Source organism: Stenella coeruleoalba, assembly GCF_951394435.1.
Source record: "Stenella coeruleoalba genome assembly, chromosome: 7".
Classification (NCBI taxonomy): Eukaryota; Metazoa; Chordata; class Mammalia; order Artiodactyla; family Delphinidae; genus Stenella; species Stenella coeruleoalba.
This window is the reverse complement of record NC_137153.1, coordinates 121,983,898-122,001,852: the sequence shown is the minus strand read 5'-3', so window position 1 is coordinate 122,001,852 and position 17,955 is coordinate 121,983,898. Positions and strand designations below refer to the sequence as shown.

The following is a 17,955-nucleotide window of genomic DNA, read 5'->3' as shown; positions in this document are numbered from 1 at the left end:
TTTATAGACTTATTTTTTCATTATACAAGATTATCATAGGGCTTCCCTGGTGGCGCAGTGGTTGAGAGTCCGCCTGCAGATGCAAGGGACGCGGGTTCGTGTCCCCGTCCGGGAAGATCCCACATGCCGCGGAGCGGCTGGGCCCGTGAGCCATGGCCGCTGGGCCTGCACGTCCGGAGCCTGTGCTCCGCAACGGGAGAGGCCACAACAGTGCGAGGCCCGCGTACCGAAAAAAAAAAAAAAAAAAAAGATTATCATAAAATAACTATAAAATATTACAAAGTTATTGTTAAATAACTTATTCACGTTATATTATGTACACATATATTACATATTGTAAAATTATGTATATATTATTCAAAATACACGTGTTATACAAAAACATTCTCTTTTGTAACTAATTTTTTTTATAATTTTATATATTTCCTTGGAGTCCTCCCACAAAATATATTTGCTTCAGGCCCCACCTAACCCGCACCCTGGCCCCCATCATCTTTGCATCACGTGAGCAGAACTCCAGAGAAACAGAACTTCCATTTGCGTGCCAGGTGACCAAAAAAGGCATGAAACAGAAACTAACCTCAACTACAGGAAAATCAATGAGGCTACCTTTCCCTTGCATCCAGTCTGCGCGCCCACCTTGCCCGCGAGGGGCCAGGCCAGGCCGGGGCTGCTCGATCCCCATCCCCAAAGCTGCGACCAGGAAGCCAGGTGCGGACCCCAGTCTCCCTCCCCCTACCTGCTCCTCCCCCGAGTCTCCTCTTCTCCCCTTCTCGCCCCGGCGCACAGTACCCGCTACTCGCATTTCCCCTTCCCCTCCCAGTACCCCTCTTCACGTCCTGCGCCCCGACCCCGTTCCAGAGCCACCCTGCGCCGCCTCCCCAAGCCGGGTTCCCCTTCCTCCCACCCCCTCATCCTCTCGCCTCCCCGCCCACGGCCCCTGTACCTCTCATTGCCCCACATGCCCCTCATCACCCCCCAGCGCTCCCAAGCGCCCCTCCAGCTGCCCCTGGCGCCCCCCCCCGGCCACCCCCACACACAACGCCCCCCAGCGGCCGCACGCCCCGGCCGCGACTTCTCCCGCCCCACGTCACGCACCTCTGGCGTTTCCACAGACGAGCCGGGCACGGATTGGCCCCGAGCCGCGGGAAGTGCCCGCCCCCAGAGCCGCCGGCCAATGGGAGGAGGGGGCGGGCCCGAGGCGGGCGCCGGAAGCGCTCGAGCGACTAGGGGTCGTCGCGTCGCCGGGTTTCGAGCAGCTGCCGCGGAGCCGCCGGACGGACCGCCAGCGCCGCCTGCCCCGCCATGGCTGAGAGTGACTGGGACACGGTAACGGTGCTGCGCAAAAAGGGCCCCACGGCCGCCCAGGCCAAGTCCAAGCAGGTGCGGGCTCAGCGCGGGCCTCGGGGCCCAGGAGCGGCCGGGCGGGCGGGGCGGACGCGGGGCCGGGGGCGGGGAGGACGCGGGGCTGGGGGCGGGGAGTGGGGACTGGAGCAGGGACCGGGTGGGAGCGGAGCGGGGACAGGGGGCGGCGACGGGGCGGGGGCCGGGGGCAGGAGTGGGAGACAGGGGCGGGGTGGGGGTGGAAGGGTCCGGATGGTCTTAGGGCAGTGACACAGGCCTGCGGGCGAGGCGCTGGACCTCTTGGTGGGGACAGGTACATAGGGACTGGAGGGGAGCGGGGCGAGGTTAGCGGGGTGGACCTCGGGGCGCAGATGGGGGATGGAGCGCAGATAGGTGGTGGGTCGAGGGGAGGGATGGGACAGGGGCACGGTTGCCTGGCACCCCCGCCCCAGGGTCTCCTTCCCGCTTCTGCGGGCTGCCGGGTGCCTGGCCAGTCCGCTGCCGCCTGTGGAGCCCACTGAAGCACATTGCCGGTCATAGGGAGTCCCTGGCCCCAGGCTGAGGTGGCCTAGGACCCTGCGTCCCCAACTTGCAAGGGTAGCCGGCATGCCCTGAGGGGTACTTGGGGCAGAAGGTTCCCTGGCTAGTCCATCCGGGGTTCATCTGTGAGTCGATGTGAGGGAAAAGGGGAAGGGCAGTTTAGTCCCCACCCCTGCTTGTTTCTGCTCTCAGGCCGCCTTGGGCCAGCCTTAGACACGCAGTGCCAGGTCTGGGCCAGGACTAGCTTTGGCACTGGTGATCAGCATTCATTGACCTGCCCAGGACTTCTCAGTTAGTCAAAACCAAACTCACTCTTTTTTTTTTTTTCCAAAGGAAACTTAATAGCCACAAGCTAGGAATCACGTGAACAGCTCTAGAAAGCATCTGTGCACCTGTCACACTGAGAATGTCGCACAGTCATGTCTCTGAGGTGTCAGAAGCTTCAAGAAATACACTACATTAATACTCGGGGACTGTAGATCAGGGGATGTCGCTGTCTTTGCTGATGTTGGGGACGGGGGCTGCAGGCTTTGTGCGACGTACTGTCTTTTATCAGGAGCCGGACTGGCCGAGGAAGGCCAGACCAGGTCCTCACTTGACGTTCCTTCCTGCTTTTGCAGGAGAGTGTACTAGAGAGGTAAATCTATTTCAAGTGTGGGTTTCCGAAAGGAATCCATTAGCACGTTGTTTTCAGCAGCCAAGACGTGAGCTCTTTCTGTTTTCCTTAGCAGGAGTTTATTGAGAGTTGCCTGGATATTTGGTTGTAGAGGGATTTGTATAACGGGCTTTGGTTTAAACCCAGCATTTGCTTGTCAGTGCTTGGAAAAGCATCAGGTACTAAGCACGTAGCACTGCGCTTAGGGGCACGAGCTTGGAGCTCACGGGCTCAAAAAGCGCCAGGCGCTAGCAGTGCGCTGACTGGCTGACAGCAGCCTAAACCGGTGTTTGCCAAATACTGCAAAGCTAATTTTGACCGAAAAACACTTGCTAATTTTCCAGGCCATCTTAGCAGCTCAGAGACGAGGAGAAGATGTGGAGACTTCCAAGAAATGTAGGTACTCGTGTGTCCACTCGCAAGACCGGGGGGGGGGGGTGCTCTTGGGGTTCGTACCTGCAGACGCGTGAGTGCTGCCCCCGGGCTGTCGGGTGGCTGCTGGCAGCTGAAGCCGCCGCAGAGCTGGGCGACGTCAGGGATCTTGTGAGAGCAGCTGTGGTTGGCGTAGGTCAGGAGGGATTGTTCTCCTCCTTAGTTCACAGATTCTGGACTTGTCCTTTGCGTGCTCTTGTCCCCACTTTGGGTGGCCTGGCCTAGCACGTCACCCTGGGCACAGGGCGCCTCTTGGGCCTGGTTCCCATTCTGAAACGGCTCTCCTTCGGCTTCATTGCAAACCCTCTCCTCTGCTCTTGCCTCGTGCCGGTCCAGGGGCCGCCGGCCAGAACAAACAGCATTCGATCACCAAGAACACAGCCAAGCTGGACCGGGAGACCGAGGAGCTGCACCACGACCGGGTGACCCTGGAGGTGGGCAAGGTGATCCAGCAGGGCCGGCAGGGCAAAGGACTGACGCAGAAGGACCTGGCGACGGTGAGCGCGGCGGGTCCCCTCCTCCCGGGCCGTGGTCGGGCAGGCGGGAGGCGTGGGCTCCGCTCTCCTGGTGACTTGAGGGCTTCAGTTCGCTCTTGCCCCGGGAACCCTGAGCCCTCTCGGGGGGGCCACACGAGTCGGCTGTAACTTCCTGAGCTGCTATCCGCTCAGACCCTCGGCCTGCACAGTGCTGCGGGGGTCGGCGCCTGAGGCGCCTCACCTGGATGTGTTCTAGTCTCCCAGCATCTCCTTCTGGAACTGACGTGTGCAAATACACGTTCTCTTTAGAAAATCAACGAAAAGCCACAGGTCATCGCGGACTATGAGAGTGGCCGGGCCATTCCTAACAACCAGGTTCTGGGCAAGATCGAGAGAGCCATCGGTGAGTGTCCCGCCATCCTTCAGTGGGTCTCGGCTGCCACTGCCTGACCGCGCGCGGTACGGCCGCCCCTCCTGGGTGGGCTTGGTGAGGAGGGGCGCAGGAAGGCCCCTGGGGCCCCGGAATTCTCCGGCGCCTGAAGAAAATTCCCACGAGCATGTAGCGTCTGGGCGCCTCCCCCTTTGGCATCTCCCCGAGCCCCCTGTGCTGTGGGCCTCGCTCTCCCTGCCCCGCCCCCAGCATTGGCGGCAGCGTGGCTCCCAGAGCGAGGAGGCCTAGTTCTGGGGAGGGGCGTCCTCTGTCCCCATGAAGACGGGCAGGCACGTGCTCTTCAGAGTCAGGCGTGGAAGCTAGCGTGGTGGGCGTGGTGCTCATCGGTTTCCCGCCCCTCCACACACGCGCCCACTGCCCCCCGCCTCCAGTGGAGCCTGGGAGCCGCGCTCAAGGGTCGGTGCTGGTGCCGCTGCCCCCTCCGGGGCAGTGGGTAGTGGTGCTGTGGAGCTGCCCTGTGCCTTGAAGACCCAGGGGCGAGCTGCAGTGGTCATGGGCCGGTGGCTCTTTCAGGCCTCAAGCTCCGGGGGAGAGACATTGGGAAGCCGATCGAGAAGGGGCCGAGGGCGAAATGAGCACAAAGCCTCGAAATCAGTGCGTTCCGGCTGATCTCGTCTGGCTGGTTCCCCTTGACCACCAGCGCCAGCGCGGGTCTCCTCACCGGCCGTGCGGAACACAGGGCGGTAGCCCTGCCCGGGAACCCCCTCTACCCGTACCTGCTGTCAAACTAACAAAACCTTGCAGCGTGTTTGCTTCTCCTGATTGTTTTCCTTCCTGTCCCCGTCCCTCATGTGGGGTGCAGAGCGCTGCCTTCCTCTCCCCCGGGGTCTGCCCTGTCACGGCTGTGGCTCCAGGGAGCTCGGAGGGGGGACCGCCTCGCACACGGTGGGCAGCCACCGTCTGGGAGAGGAGCTGCGTGTCCGGCCCGGCTCGTAGAGAAGCTAATAAACGTTTGTCGCCCTTCCTGCTGGTGCTGCATCCTGCTGTCCGGCCTCGCCTCTTGTGCCTGCAGCTCCCCCTCCCTCTGGCCCCCAGCGTGGCGAGGGGCTGTTTGCATGCAGCACTGTGGGGGAGTCTGCGGGCCAGGAGGGTCGCTCTGCAGGCTGTTGCTCGTCACCTCTGCTGGGACGGTTAGTGGGCGTCCATCCGCTTCTTGGCGCCAGACCCTGGCCCTCCCCGGCACTGAGTCCCTGGTCACATCGTTCCGTGCAGAGCCCAGTGGGCCGGGGTGGCAAGGTGGAGCCACCTGGGCTGGAGTCCAGGGTACCTGGCCATGCCGGTGTGGCCGTCACCCCCTCCCCTAGGACAGCCATGCCCGGGGGGCCTTCCAGACCTGGCGGGTGGTGTCTGAATCTCCCTCGTGGAAGACCAGAGCCTGGGACTGTCCCTAGGTCAGAAAGACTCAGCTCCATTTTATTAGATGAGGGTGGCGTGTGGGCGGGGACCTTGACCATGGGAGGGTGGACACGGTGACCTTTATTTGGGACAGGGGACACATCAGGGCATTCCTCCTCCAAGTCCAGCTCCATGCCACCTTGGACCCAGTTAAGTGTCTGCTCCTCAGTCTGTCACCGGCAGCTCTGGGGATTTCTCTCTGTCTTAAATCAGATGCAGAATCGCCCGGTGAGGTGGGGCCCCTGATGGGCCTGGGTCGGAGTCCCACTAGGCTGGCCAGAGGCTCGCTTGGCCTGGGGCAGGGGCTTCTCAGGTCCCGCTGCGCCTCCCTCCTGGTGCCCCTAGCCCCTGGCGCCGTCTCCGGGGACTGCCTGTTTCCAGTCTCCTGAGCCACTGAGGCACGTGGGAGGGGCCCCCAAGCACATCCTCTTGGGCAGGTCGGGGAGCCCGGGGAGCCCCCGCTTCCTGCTGGCCTCAACCTTGGCTGGCCAGCGGGGGGTCCCTTGTGGGCCGGGCCACTTATTGCTGGGGTATGTAGCTGCGGCCCCTGTGAGGGTGAGGGATGCAGGGGCTCGACGCGTCCTGGGGGGTGGGAAAGGTGTCGGTCCCTGGGCCACGGGGTCTTCTCTGCGTCATCTACTGGTCATTGGTGACCGATGCTGGCAGGGTGACATGGCCCTAGGAGGAAGGAGGAGATCTGTGGCCACCGGGCAGCGGTGGCCCCGCGTGTGGGAGGGTCCTGTTCACCGTCCAGCCGAGTGCAGGGCGCAGGGGCTCCTGCCCGCCACCCCCCCCAGGGCTCCTACCGCGTTGAACAGAATGTTGTCAAAGCTGGGGGCCACGGTGTCCGTCTCCCCCCAGAAGGGGCAGCCCCCCCTGTTCTGCAGCCAGCGCCGTCCCGCAAGTCCAAGCAACACCAGCAGCATGAGGAGGAGGAGGGTGCCACCAACCACCGCTGGCACCGACGTGGCCACTGCTGTGTCTCCTGTGGGTGTGGGGTGCGTGACCCGGGATCCGAGCCCTCCCTGTCAGCCCCACGCCCGGGCACGGCCGTCCCCACAGCCCTGAGGACTTCTGCGCCCCCCGCTAAAGGAGGGGCGCCGGTCGTGCCCACACAAGGCTCCCAGCTGAGGCCGAGCCCTGGTGGGCAGGCGGCTGCCAGCTGCGGAGCTGGGGGAATCGAGGCCCCAGGCTAGGGCCCCACCCCGCCTTTGTCACAGAACACCAGCAACCGCAGGTGCTGCAGCAAGAGGCTGGCTGTGGCCTCTGGCCTGACCGGACGTGGGGGCGCGGAGTGCAGAGGCCGGGGAGGGGCGCCCCAGTCCTGAGCGAACAGGGGCCAGGGGCGGCCCAGCCCGGCATGGGGCACAGCGGGCGAGCGAGGGGACGGTGCAGGGCCCGGCCCGGTGGCTCTCCTGGTCTCTTGGGCCAGGAGCAGGCCGCTGGCAGCCACGTGGGCCGTGAACCACCGAAGCTGGTGGAGGCCCAGACCCGGGGCAGGGCTTACCCTGGCTGGGTGTAGGCAGCTGGCAACGTTGCCCGGCCAGGTACTCAACGTCATCCAGGGCAATGGGCCCCAGGGCTGGCTGGCCGCCCAGAGTGGCTTCAAACACAATCTAACCGGGAGGGAGAAGAGGCTGGGTGGGCCCGAGGAGGAGGATGGCCCCTCCTGAGCTCCTGAGCCCCCTGAGGTCCCCCGGCTCTGGGCGGTCCGGCCTCACCTGGAACTCCTCGGCGCTGGCCACTTCCACCTGGCCTTCCAGCCACTGGTGCCGCAGGCGCCCGCCCGCGCCCCACACGGCCAGCTGACCCCGGGCGCTGCTCAGGAGCACCCTCAGCTCACCCTTGTCTGAGAGCAGGGGGCCAGGTGTCAGACCCCCGACCCGGCGGGAGGCGGGGCTGCCCCCGTGCCCGGTGCCCCCACCACGCTCGCTGCCGGCCCGACTCACAGAAATGCTCAGGAAAGCCCATGTGGTACCAGAAGCGGAGGCAGGAGGCCTCGGTGGCGGGCAGTGGCTGGCTGCGCAGCCAGGCCGCTCGGCCCCCCGGGCCCAGCACGCCCGTTTCGAAGAGAGCAAAGTGGCCTGGCAACGAGAGAGGGCACGGTGCCCCGTGGACCGGATGGAGCCAGGCCCCCCGACCTTTGGCCTCTGACCCTGGCGGGAGCCTGGCTGGGCTGGCCGGTTGGCCCGGACTGGGGTGAGTGAGGTGTGTGGCCGGGGGCGTGTATGGCGCTGGGGTCCCTTCCCGACTCAGACCCACCTGCCTCTGTGCCCAGGGTGTGGTCCACAGGCGGCTGGGGGTAGCGGGAGGGCGCGGCTCCACTGCTCCAGTCCCAGCTGTACCCGCCCAGGCCAGGCCAGGGCAGATGGTTCCAGCCACACAGACCAGCCTCAAAGTCACAGGAAGCTGCAAGGGACTTGGGCAATAAGCGGTGCTGCCCCCGTCCCCGGGGCACCACCGCTGCGGGGGGTAGAGGTCAGGCCAGGCGTCTCGGGGGAGGCACGGAGCTGGTACCACCAGGAGCCAGGCAGGCCCCAGGGCCAGGCCACGGGCTCCCACCTGGCCGAGGGCAGGGCCCATCCTGGAGGAGCAGGTCGTCCAGCGCGATGTAGGAGCGCTCCACGCCGGCGGCCACGGCCTCAAACACCACCTGGCGGGCACGGGGCGGGGGGGCTCGCTTCCGGTCGGTACTGGATGGCCCTTGGGGGTGAGGAAGGCCCTCCACCCCGCTCACCCTCCAGGCCCGCTCGGCCTGCAAGTCCACGCTGCCCAGGCGCCAGGCAAACCCTCCATCGGTGCCGATGCTGAGCACCTGCCTCCTCTCAGCCTCCTCCACGTGGACCCTCAGCGTGCCTGCCGCCCGAGCAGCCACAGCCCCGGTCAGCGGCAGGGGCGGCTCCCGAGCGGCCTCCAGCAGGGGCCTGAGGGACCCACGGGCCCCGCTCCCGGCAGCCCCTCACCTGGGTTGCGGAGGCTCAGGTGGTACCAGAAGGTCAGGCAGGCGGCCTGGGCCAGGGGCCTGTGCTCCTCTGAAATCAGGGAAGCCACGTGGCCACGGGGCAGGGCCTGCGGGCTCATGTCCACCACCATGTAGTGCCCTGGGGGGTGCCAGCGTCAGCCTGCCGGCCCCCCCCGCCCCGCCCCTGCCCCCCAGCTCCCCACCCCCACCCCACGCCTCTGCCCCACCCCCTGCTGGCACCCTGAGCCGTCTCTGTGGTGTGGTCTGCAGGGGGGCCCCGGGCCGCCTGGCCCGTGGCATTGGTCTGGCGTGTCCAGAGGCCCCGGCCCCCCGTGGAGAAGCCGCAGGCGGAGTCCTCGAAGGAGCAGCGCTTGGGGGCCCAGCAGGGCCCGGGCCGCACAGTCATGTCGTCCAGCGCCATGGTGCCGTGGTACCCGTCCCGGAGGCCCTCGAACAGCAGCTGGGGGACAGCGGGGGGTCAGCTGTCTGGGGCCTTGCCCTGCCCACCTCTGCCGGGCACCGGGCCTCACTTGGTACTTGGCGCTGGAGTCCTGCGGGTGGTGGAGGGTGGCCCAGGCCTCATGCCAGCGGTTGCCGTGGGTGCCAGACCGCGACCACAGGTGCCTTTCTCTCTCCCCTTCTCGCCTCATTGCCAGGCGCAGAGTCCCTAGGGGGAGGCAGGGTTTGGAGGGGACAAGACCCCGACTCCTGCCTCTCACCCCTCCTAGAGCCCCGACGGGCCCAGAGACAGAACTCGAGCCCCCCGTGGGCCTCTACCGCGGCCCCGCCCAGCACGGGGTCTCACCGATCTGGGGCCCATAGAGGTGGTACCAGAAGGAGAGGCACTCCTGAGCGGCCGCGGGTGACTGGGGCCAGGTGAGCAGGTGAGCACCGGGGCCCTGGGCTGGGGGTTCCGTGGGGTCTAGGAGCATGAAGTGGCCTGCAGGCGGGCCGTGGGGCTGAGCCGCAGAGACGCCAGGCTGGGGACACTCAGCCCAGAGCTCCCCTCTGCCCCCTGGGAGTCCGGTCTGGGAGGCCCCCGGGGTGGGTATGGGAGGCCGCTCCGAGTCTGAGAGCCGCCCCCAGGTCGGGGCGCCCCTGCCTCACCTTGGCCTGTGGTGTGGTCGTACCCAGGGCCACGGCTCTCGACTCGGTGCCAGTGGGCATCTGTGAGGTGGCCAGTGTGCCAGCCGCAGGTGCCCCGCTCAAAGTTACAGGAGATCTCTGGGGGTAAGGCACTGGGGGGTCAGCAGCCCCCGCACCCCTCCTGAGCCCCGAGAGGGTGGGAGAGACTTGCTCCCGGACTGGGGACTCCCGGGGGTTCCTCGAGGAGGCCTGGGTGGGAGGCCCCTGGGTGGGGACTGGGCCACGGTGGTCACCTTTCTCGGTGACCGCCGCAGGGCTGCAGTCCTTCAGGGTCACGCTGTCCACCCCAGCGCCCTGCTGGCCAGGGCCATCCAGGTCCAGCAGCCCAACGAACTCCAGCTTTACGGGGGCGCGGGGGACGGGCCGGTAAGTCAGGGCCGGCTCCGCGTGCCCCTCGCCCCCCGCCCCAGGCTGCCCGCCTCACCCGGAAGGGCCGGTGGCGAGCCCCGAGAAGGACTGTGTCCACTTTCCAGCCCCCGGAGCTGCTGCCCGCGGCCTGCCACACCAGCTCACGGCTGCTGCCTTCCACCACGACCAGCTCCAGGAAGCCTGGTAAGGGGTCACTGTGGGCTGGCCCGCCCCACCTCCGCCCCAGGGCTGGGCAGAGGGCCTGGAGGGACAGCGGTACCTTGGGGGTGACTCTGAAAATAGTAAGCCATGTGGAGTTCACAGCGGGGGCCAGAGGGGCCCAGGGTGGGTGTGAGGACGCGGGCCTGCTCTGCCAGCTGCCCCCAGGCCCTCTGCACGGACAGGAAGTGCCCTGGGGAAGAGCAGGCGTCTCAGAGCTGATTCCTGAGAATGGGGGACACCCCCCAATTCAGAGACCCTCCCCGGTGAAAAGAAGCAGAGCGGGGACCCTTGTGCGGGTGCAGTTGGAAGGCAGGCTGCAGGCTGCCCTGGGCGGGGCACTCGGGCCTCACCAGCGGCCCCGCTGGCGTCCATGCCAGGGCTCCCGCTGTCCTGGGCCGGGAGACGCACCCACTGCAGCCGCCCCACACTGGCATCCTCCCAGCCCCCGGCCGAGGGGGACTCGAAGTCCGTGGTGCCTGCAATGGCAGCCGGTGTGAACGGTCCCGCCCACCACTGCGAGCGGGGCTGGTCTGGGGGAAGGGAGGTGAGGGCTCCCCGCACCCAGCTCCGCCTCTTACCGCATTCCTGCTCGTCCTCGCCCCCAGGGCACTGCTGCTGGAAGTCACACAGCTGCTCCGGGGGGACACACAGCTCCCCACACAAGAGATGTCCGGGCTCGCAGAAATTCCAGGGCTGCAGGCTGGACAGCTGGGACCGGGGACCTGGAGCCCAGAGCCCAGGAGGTGGGCCAGCCACCTCTGTGGGGGCAGAGCAGGGATCAGGCAGGTGGGTGGGGGCTGTGCCTCTCCTCACGGGGGGCGGGGGGGTGCCCAGCAGGCTCACCTGGGACTGGTTTGCAGTGGTCAGACAGGATGAGGTCATCCAGGCCCACGACGCCCCCCGGGCCCGTCTGCCCGGCCAGGAGGATCTGAGGGCGGAGGCGGCTCTGTCATCCCTGGGTCTGCTCCCTCGAGCCCTCTCCCCACGACCCACACCTCGTACCTGTCTATCGCTGGACGCTCCCTCCCGTCACCACCCCAGCCCTGCAGGAGGGGCCTCGGCGGGCAGCCCCTCCTCCCCTCTGGCTTGCCTTCCTGCTGAGACAGCGGAGGGGCCCAGACCAGACTCCTGAGGGGCCCCTGGACCTCCCCACGTCCCTGCATGGTGCTGCCCTCGCCAGCCTCACCCGAAAGGGGTGCTTGCTCTGGATGTCAACGCGGTCTCGGACCCAGGCGGCCCCCAGTTCCCCGTGGCGCCTGCGCAGCAGGACAGCGGCCTGGGGGGCGCCAGCGCTCCGCGTCTGCAGGAACACCTGGAGGCAGCCGGCCTCGGACCCGTGCAGGTAGTGATAGAAGGTGAGCTGGAAGGGGAGTGAGCATGTCAGGGGAGGCTCTCCAGGGCCTGGGCGATCAGGGTGGCCACCCTGTGTCCTCCACCCGCCTCACCGAGCACTTCTCGGGGGCCGAGGCCTGGAACTCGGGGCTGGAGAGGATGGCTGGGGCGCTGGGCTCTGCCACGGCCACCAGGAAGGAGCCTGGGGAGACAGCAGGCGTGAGCCGGGCTGGCAGGGGTGCTGTGGCCGAGCGTGGCCCGGGTGGCGGCCGGGGTCCCCGGGGGGCCTCACCCTGCGCGCTGTTCCGGCTGTGGTCACGGTGCGGCCAGGCGGGGTGCTGCGGACCGCCCGCGCTGTGGTTCCGGGCCCAGCCCTCTGAGCGGTTCCACAGGCCCAGGCCCCTCTCAAAATCGGTGGCCGTGTGGTGGTCTAGGGCGGGAAGCGGGGCTCCGGCTACCACGCGGGGCCTCCTCCCTGGGCCCCCCGCCTCCCCGGGCCTGTGCTGATGGCCCCAGCTCCAGGTGGACAGGAGCTGCCTCACCCCCAGAAGGACCGTGCCAAGGGACAACCCCCGCCCGTGGCCCCGCCAGCCCCGGCTCACTGCAGGTGGGCGTGTCTTCATCTGAACCGTCGCCGCAGTTGTCCTCCCCGTCGCACAGCTGGTGGGGCGCCACGCAGGCCTTGTTCTGGCAATGGTGATGCCCAAGGGGGCAGTGCGCCTGCGGGGCTAGGGTGGGGGAGGGTTAACCCACCACCCCACCCCAAGGCTCCGGGTCAGGGCAGCTTGGGGAGAGGCTCAAGGCCGGAATGAGGGGACCACGGGCTCCTGCTAACCCCTCCCCCACCCAGGGGTGTGTTCACGGCCTGGGGACCTTACTGGGCAACCCACAGCTCCAGAAGGCCACGTCGTCCAAGGCCACAGCACCCCTGCGGGTGGCGTTTCGGGTGGCAGAGAAGGTCACCTGAAGAGAGCGAGGTCCCTGGGATCTCAGGCAGAGCTCAGACCCTTCTCGCTGCCCCCACCATGCGACCGTCCCCGTCTCACCCTGAAGTCACCCTGGATGCGGCCGGTGGGCACCACCAGCTCCTGCCAGCCTGGGACCCAGGGCCCCGAGCTCCGCCACAGGGTCAGTGTCTCCACACCGTGGGTCAGCTCCAGCCGCAGCTCGGCCACACCTGCAGTGGGGCGTCCCAGGCATCTCAGGCCCCGGGACCCCTCCCCCCGCCCGGTGGCTGCTGCGCCCTGCCCCAGGACCCCTGCCCGTCCTGTCCTGGGGGCGCCCTCCCGTCTCTGCGGCAGCTCCCCTTCCTTTCCCGGTCCCTCCCCTCGGGACCCGCACGCGGGGCGCACGGTCCTGGGCCCGCACCTCCAGAGGCCACGTGGTACCAGAGGCTCAGCTCACAGGAGGGGGCTGCCTCACGCAGGGTTGGGGAGCGCAGGGCTGCGGTGGCCACCTCTCTCCCACGGTGTGTGCCAGCAGCCGCGTACCAGCCTGGCCGGGCCGAGAGGTCAGGAGACCGGGCGGGAAGCACAGAGGGGAGGGCTAGTGTGGAGACCCGCCCAGGCCTCACCGAGGTCAGTGCCCAGAGTGTGGTCCGAGCGCGGCCCTGGACCCTCCGGCATGGCCCCTGCCCGGTCTCGGAGCCAGCTGTAGCCCGAGGTGCTTATGTCCCGCCAGCCACAGGAGTCCTGCTCGAAGTCGCAGGCGAAGGGGGCGCCCAGGGTGGGTGAGGCCCCGTGGTAACCTGCAGGGCAGGTGGTCAGGTGGGGTGCCTGCAGGCGCCGGCCCTGCCCGCTCCCCGCCCGGCCCCGGCTCACCGCACTGGGCCTCGTCGGGGCAGCCCCTGCAGTCACACACAAAGTTGCACACGGCCTCGCGGGGGGGTCTGCAGCGGCTGGGGCCCCAGGCCCAGCCCGGGGACCTTGCTGCCAGCAGAGAGACAGCCAGGTGGCCTGGGGTAGGGAGACACCACATCCCAGTTTGCCTGGGACTGTTCCATGGCCCAGAAACTGCTCAGACTCGGGCGTCCCGGGACATAGGTCACACTGCTTTGGGGTCCAGGCCAGGAAGTCATGCAGGGAGGGGGCTGGGTCTGTGTCTGGGGGCCTGGAACCCAGAGAACTGCCACCTGGGGGGTCCCTGTCAGGGCCAAGCAGAGAATGACTGAACCTGGGGAGGCTGCCTGCGTGCCAGGATGGGGGGTGCATGGGCGAGCGAGGGACCAAGGACCCCTGATGTGGGACACTCCCTGGGGAAGAGAACAGGAGCCCAGCAAGAAACCGGAGGGGCTGCCAGCAGGGGGCCCCCTCAAGGGGCTGCATCAACGGGTGGCCCAGGCCCCCCAGAGCTCTGTCCAGGTCAAGAGTGGCTGACTACCATCTGCCTTCAGGGCCCTCTCACCTTGGAGCCCAGGTGGAGATGGAGGCCAGGGAGAGCAGCACCCTTCCCCGGCGGGGCCATCCCCAGGACCCCAAGGGCTCGCCTGCGTCCCCCACTGCAGGCCGTCCAGGGCCTGAACCCCTCCTTCTCTGTAGGCCCAGCACCCGAGCCCCCGGACACTCCTGCTTCGGGAGCCAGACCCGACGACTCACCCAGGAGCAGGACCAAGACGGGCAGGAGGTGGCCGGGCAGAGACATGGTCAGGCCAGAGGAAGGGAGACCAAGGGGCAGTGTGTGCACCGGCCAGCCTGGTGGGCACTTTTCCTGGTCATCAGCCCGAGGCCCCACTGGCTGACTCTGCTCTAATCGGAGAGTGGGGCTCAGCCCCATCTGTACCTGCGGCCCCTCGCCTGGCCCCGCCCTGCGCTGACAAGGACGGGCACCCGGCTGTAAAAGCATCCAGGAGAGGGGCCCCTGGCCTAGGTGGGCTCCCACCTGCCTGGCTCCTTCAGGCCAAAGGTCAGGCTCCGACCATCATGCCCACTGCTGCCCAGCCCTGCCGGGTGGAGGCCCCACTGGAGACAGCACCGAGTGACACCGGCCTCGGCCGCTTCTCCCGGGGTCTCTGACCCCACACCTGCTGGGAATTCAACTCAGCCTGGCCCGGGTCGCCAGTAGGAAACCAGCTTGTGCAAAGCCCCCATCCAGCCCCTGAGTTCCCTGCACGGGTTGGGGCAGCCCTAGCAACCCGGGACGTTGGCCTCCATAGCTCAGCCTGTGGGTTCCTCTTCGCTTGCTCTTACAAACGATGGACAGACTATTCGTCAGCAAGTGTCCCGAACGGTGTGGGCTGGACGCTGCCAGGCACAGGGTCCAGAGGAACCTAGAGACTCTGGGGCTTGTGGCACCGACCCCCCTGGAGGATTTGGAGCCAGGCTCCACCCGCAGTTTACTACGGTGCAGCCTGGGGAGCTTGTCTCACCTGAGCCTCAGTTTCCTCATCTTTGTTTTAAAATGTATTTATTTATTGGCTGCGTCAGGTCTTAGTTGCTGCACGTGGGATCTTTTGTTATGGCGCACGGACTCAGTAGTTGCGGTGCGTGGGCTTAGCTGCCCTGCAGCACGTGGGATCTTAGCTCCCCGACCAGGGGTCGAACCCGCCTTCCCTGCATTGCAAGACGGATTCTTAACCACTGGACCACCGGGGAAGTCTTCCCTCGTTTTCAGACGCGGTCACAATGGTGCCTGCCTGGACAGGCTCCCGTGAGGGCCCTGGAGGCTCACAGGAGGCTGGCGCGGCAGGGTCACAGCCTCGGCAAGGGGCACCTCCGCTCCCCACAGCCCTGCGCCAAGAGAAGGGTCTTGGGAGAGGGGCTCCCAGCTCCAAGTCTGAAGCCCTGCCTGTTTACTTGGAGCAGAGCCTGTGGCTGCGGCGCAGGGCCGTGGGACCTGACCTTGGAGTCGAGGGGTCGTAGACTGCCTGACTCATGACCTCAGTTGGCAGCTGGCCAGGAGGGTGGTTGCTGGCGCCTGCCCTCCCTGCACACTGGGATGGGTCCCCGCCTCGGCAGGCCCGAGGGACTCAGCCCTAGCTCCTTGCGTAAGGGCTCGTCAGGCCTCCTCCCAGATGTCCTTGGGGATAGCAGGTGCGTGGAGAAGCAATCAGGCCATAAACGGGGGCAGCAGCCCAGGGGCCCCCTTATCAGGCCCCAAAGGGCTGAGTGTGCACTGCCACTCCCGGGGCCCCCAGGGGTGGAGCGGGGTGAGGGGCAGCCAGGAGTGACCCGCTGCCCCCACTCTAGTCAGGGGTACAGAGAGGTGACCTAGGAACAGAGAAGCCAAGACACACAGCATTCAGGGACCAGCAGAGGTGACGATGCTTTTAATTCTCCCCAGAGAGGTAACCCCGGGCACTGAGGCCTGGCCAGGGTGGCAAAGTGCCAGGGGGTGCAGCCCAGCCTCTTGGGAGGTGGCCTTGAGAACAGAGTTCCAAGTGGGTCGCTGGAGGTGGCTGGTCTCAGGTGGGCCTCAGTAGCCGTCGTCGGCCCAGGTGACCTCGTAGTCAGGGTACCTGGCTTTGATCTTCTCAGTGGAGACGGAGTGCTGGGCGCGACCGTAACCCTGAAGGGAGAAGGCAGCTCTCACAGCCCTGTCCTGGCTCTGGGCGCCCGGTCAGCAGGGACACCAGGGGCCAGCTCAGGAGGGGGCTGTCATCCCCTCCGACCACACCAGGGCGCTCTCCTGTGGAAGCGTGGCCACCAGGGTGAGCAAATCTTGAGGGAGGTTCCTTTAGCTGGAGGCCCAGACCCCTCTAGGTGCCCCCGTGTATCTGCTGGTAGCTTGGTGAAGGGAGGGACAGGGGCCTCTTAGTTTCACCCCAGCACTGATGGCCTCAAAGCACTAAAGGATGACGGCCGGTCAGGCTTTTGGACCAGGAACAGCACGCAGACCGTCAGAGCAGAGGGGCAGGGGGCGGCTCCCTCCCACCCTGTGTGCTTCCCGTGTCATGCCACGTGAGAAATGGGGAGCCTACAGGCCCCGGATGGGGGGGTTCTGCCGCCGAGAAGGGCCGGAAAACTGAGCACCCCAGGTCAGGCAGCTTGGAGGGCCAGGTCTCCCCAAGCCAGGACTGGGGCCCTCGGCCCACCCAGGCCCGAGGCTGTGGGCTCACCATGGAGTAGCCGTACACATGGATCTTCTTGTCCTGGCTCTGGTGGGAGATGCGCCCGCCCCCCAGGCACACGCAGTCATAGCCTTTCTTCTGCATCTCGCCTGATACCTTGTCATAGATGTCCGCTGGGATAGGAAGGGGGGCTCAGCACGCGCCCTGGCTGCCCTTGAAGGCTGAAGGGGTCTGAAGCCCCGCTCTGAGCAGCTCCCTCCCCAGGAAAGGAGACCCTCTGGGAAGGGATGAAATGGAGGAGGGGGTGCACCCGGGCAGGGGCGCTGGGACTAGGAGGGAGGAGTCGGGCCATGGCAGCCCCTCGTCTCCAGGACCATCTGGGTACTCCAGACTCTGGGTACTCCACGCTCCTCTGGGCCAGCCAGGGATGAAACCGGGTACAGGATCACCTCCCACTACGCCCCTCGGCCCCGCCCGCAGCCGTGGCTAGTCCCGCCCACAGACGCCGGAGACCCCGCCCCCTGGCCCTCCGCCCCGCCCTCACCGTGGTACTCGGCCCACTTGTAGCCGCGAACGATCTCTTTGCTCTCCCCCGCCGGGGCCCCGGAGGGCGGCACCGCGTGGACTCGAATCAGCACATACTTGAAGACGCCGTCGGAGTCGATGTCCACGTCGGGGATCTGGGAGAGGTCCGCCGCCGTCATGTTCCCGGAGCGCACTCACCCCCTGCGGCCCGCGGCCCTTCCCCCACGCGACCCGGGGCTGCGCCGACAGTGCGGGAGGCGGGGCCTGGGAACCCGTGACCAATCCTGCGGGGTCATGCTGCCCGAGCCCAGTGCCTCAGCCAACCACGCGGCAACCCGCGGCACAGACTGGCCAATCGCGATCCAGCTCCTTGCAGCCCAGACACCACGCCGGCTCCACTTAAAGAGGAACTTGGGACCGGGAGTAGGTGGTGACTCAATCCAGCCCCCGTAAAAGTTCCTTTCCAGGGAGCTTGCGGGGAGGAGGGGGGTGTGACAGGCCCCTTTGGTGGGGGTTAGGAGGCCCATGAGGCCCAAGGGACGCGCGCCGGCCCTGGCGCCGTCCCCCACGTGACCGAAGGCCTCCCTTCCCCTACACCGATCCTGCTGTCCGCTCCCGCTGTCCCTTGGCTTCCCTCCGGGTTCCCCCCACCCCGTGCCCGAGGGCCTCCCTCCCCAGTCCCCCACCGAGGCCGAGGGCCTCTCTCTCCTGCTTCCCACTCCGCGTTGCTCCATGGTGTCCCTCCCAGGTTTCCGAAGGCCCCCCCCCCCACGCCTCCGAAAGTCTCCGTCCCGCGTGCCACCCACTCCCCCGCACAAAGAATGAGGCAGCAATGGCTACATTCGAGTTTTATTTTCCTTGGTTCGAAAGTGCTCGCCCTCTGGAAATAATCCCGGCCCAGGGTCCTTCCTGGAGGGCCGGCCCTCAGGCGCGGGGCAGAAGGCGGAGGCACCCAGGCCGGGGGGCGCGGCGGCCAGTTTGGGAGGCCGCGAAGGCGGGTGGGGCAAGCGGGGCGCGTGGCCGGTGCAAATGCGCGGAGCCGAGGTGGGCGCACAGGCATTTAGGGGAGGGAGATGGGCGCGGGTGCACGGTCAGGGGCGAGGGCCGGGAACAGAGGCGGGG

At 66.9% G+C, this 17,955-nt stretch overlaps 3 protein-coding genes across 3 annotated transcripts; 1 reads left to right on the top strand and 2 right to left on the bottom strand.

Annotated features, from left to right (window-relative positions):
- The first annotated feature begins 1,188 nt into the window (after positions 1-1,188).
- EDF1 (endothelial differentiation related factor 1) lies at positions 1,189-4,889 on the top strand. The gene is made up of 5 exons (XM_079926979.1): positions 1,189-1,383; positions 2,884-2,935; positions 3,308-3,468; positions 3,757-3,850; positions 4,412-4,889. The coding sequence occupies exons 1-5, from the start codon at positions 1,306-1,308 to the stop codon at positions 4,471-4,473; spliced, it is 447 nt and encodes a 148-aa protein (XP_079783105.1). The 5' UTR covers positions 1,189-1,305; the 3' UTR covers positions 4,474-4,889.
- A 745-nt stretch (positions 4,890-5,634) lies between these two features.
- MAMDC4 (MAM domain containing 4) lies at positions 5,635-13,943 on the bottom strand (the record flags this gene model as incomplete). Its single annotated transcript, XM_079926593.1, has 29 exons — positions 5,635-5,875; positions 6,041-6,318; positions 6,628-6,909; positions 7,015-7,142; positions 7,243-7,377; positions 7,556-7,702; positions 7,856-7,946; positions 8,031-8,149; positions 8,257-8,394; positions 8,496-8,715; positions 8,786-8,922; positions 9,061-9,195; positions 9,363-9,479; positions 9,626-9,740; positions 9,826-9,950; positions 10,030-10,161; positions 10,322-10,447; positions 10,550-10,693; positions 10,785-10,899; positions 11,158-11,331; positions 11,417-11,505; positions 11,596-11,733; positions 11,906-12,031; positions 12,182-12,266; positions 12,350-12,480; positions 12,672-12,797; positions 12,877-13,050; positions 13,124-13,231; positions 13,898-13,943. The coding sequence occupies 29 exons, from the start codon at positions 13,941-13,943 to the stop codon at positions 5,635-5,637; spliced, it is 4,122 nt and encodes a 1,373-aa protein (XP_079782719.1).
- Positions 13,944-15,545: 1,602 nt separating this feature from the next.
- On the bottom strand, positions 15,546-17,194 carry PHPT1 (phosphohistidine phosphatase 1). The gene is made up of 3 exons (XM_079926529.1): positions 16,853-17,194; positions 16,357-16,481; positions 15,546-15,806 (listed from the first exon to the last, which is right to left on the bottom strand). The coding sequence occupies exons 1-3, from the start codon at positions 17,010-17,012 to the stop codon at positions 15,714-15,716; spliced, it is 378 nt and encodes a 125-aa protein (XP_079782655.1). The 5' UTR covers positions 17,013-17,194; the 3' UTR covers positions 15,546-15,713.
- Positions 17,195-17,955: the final 761 nt, after the last annotated feature.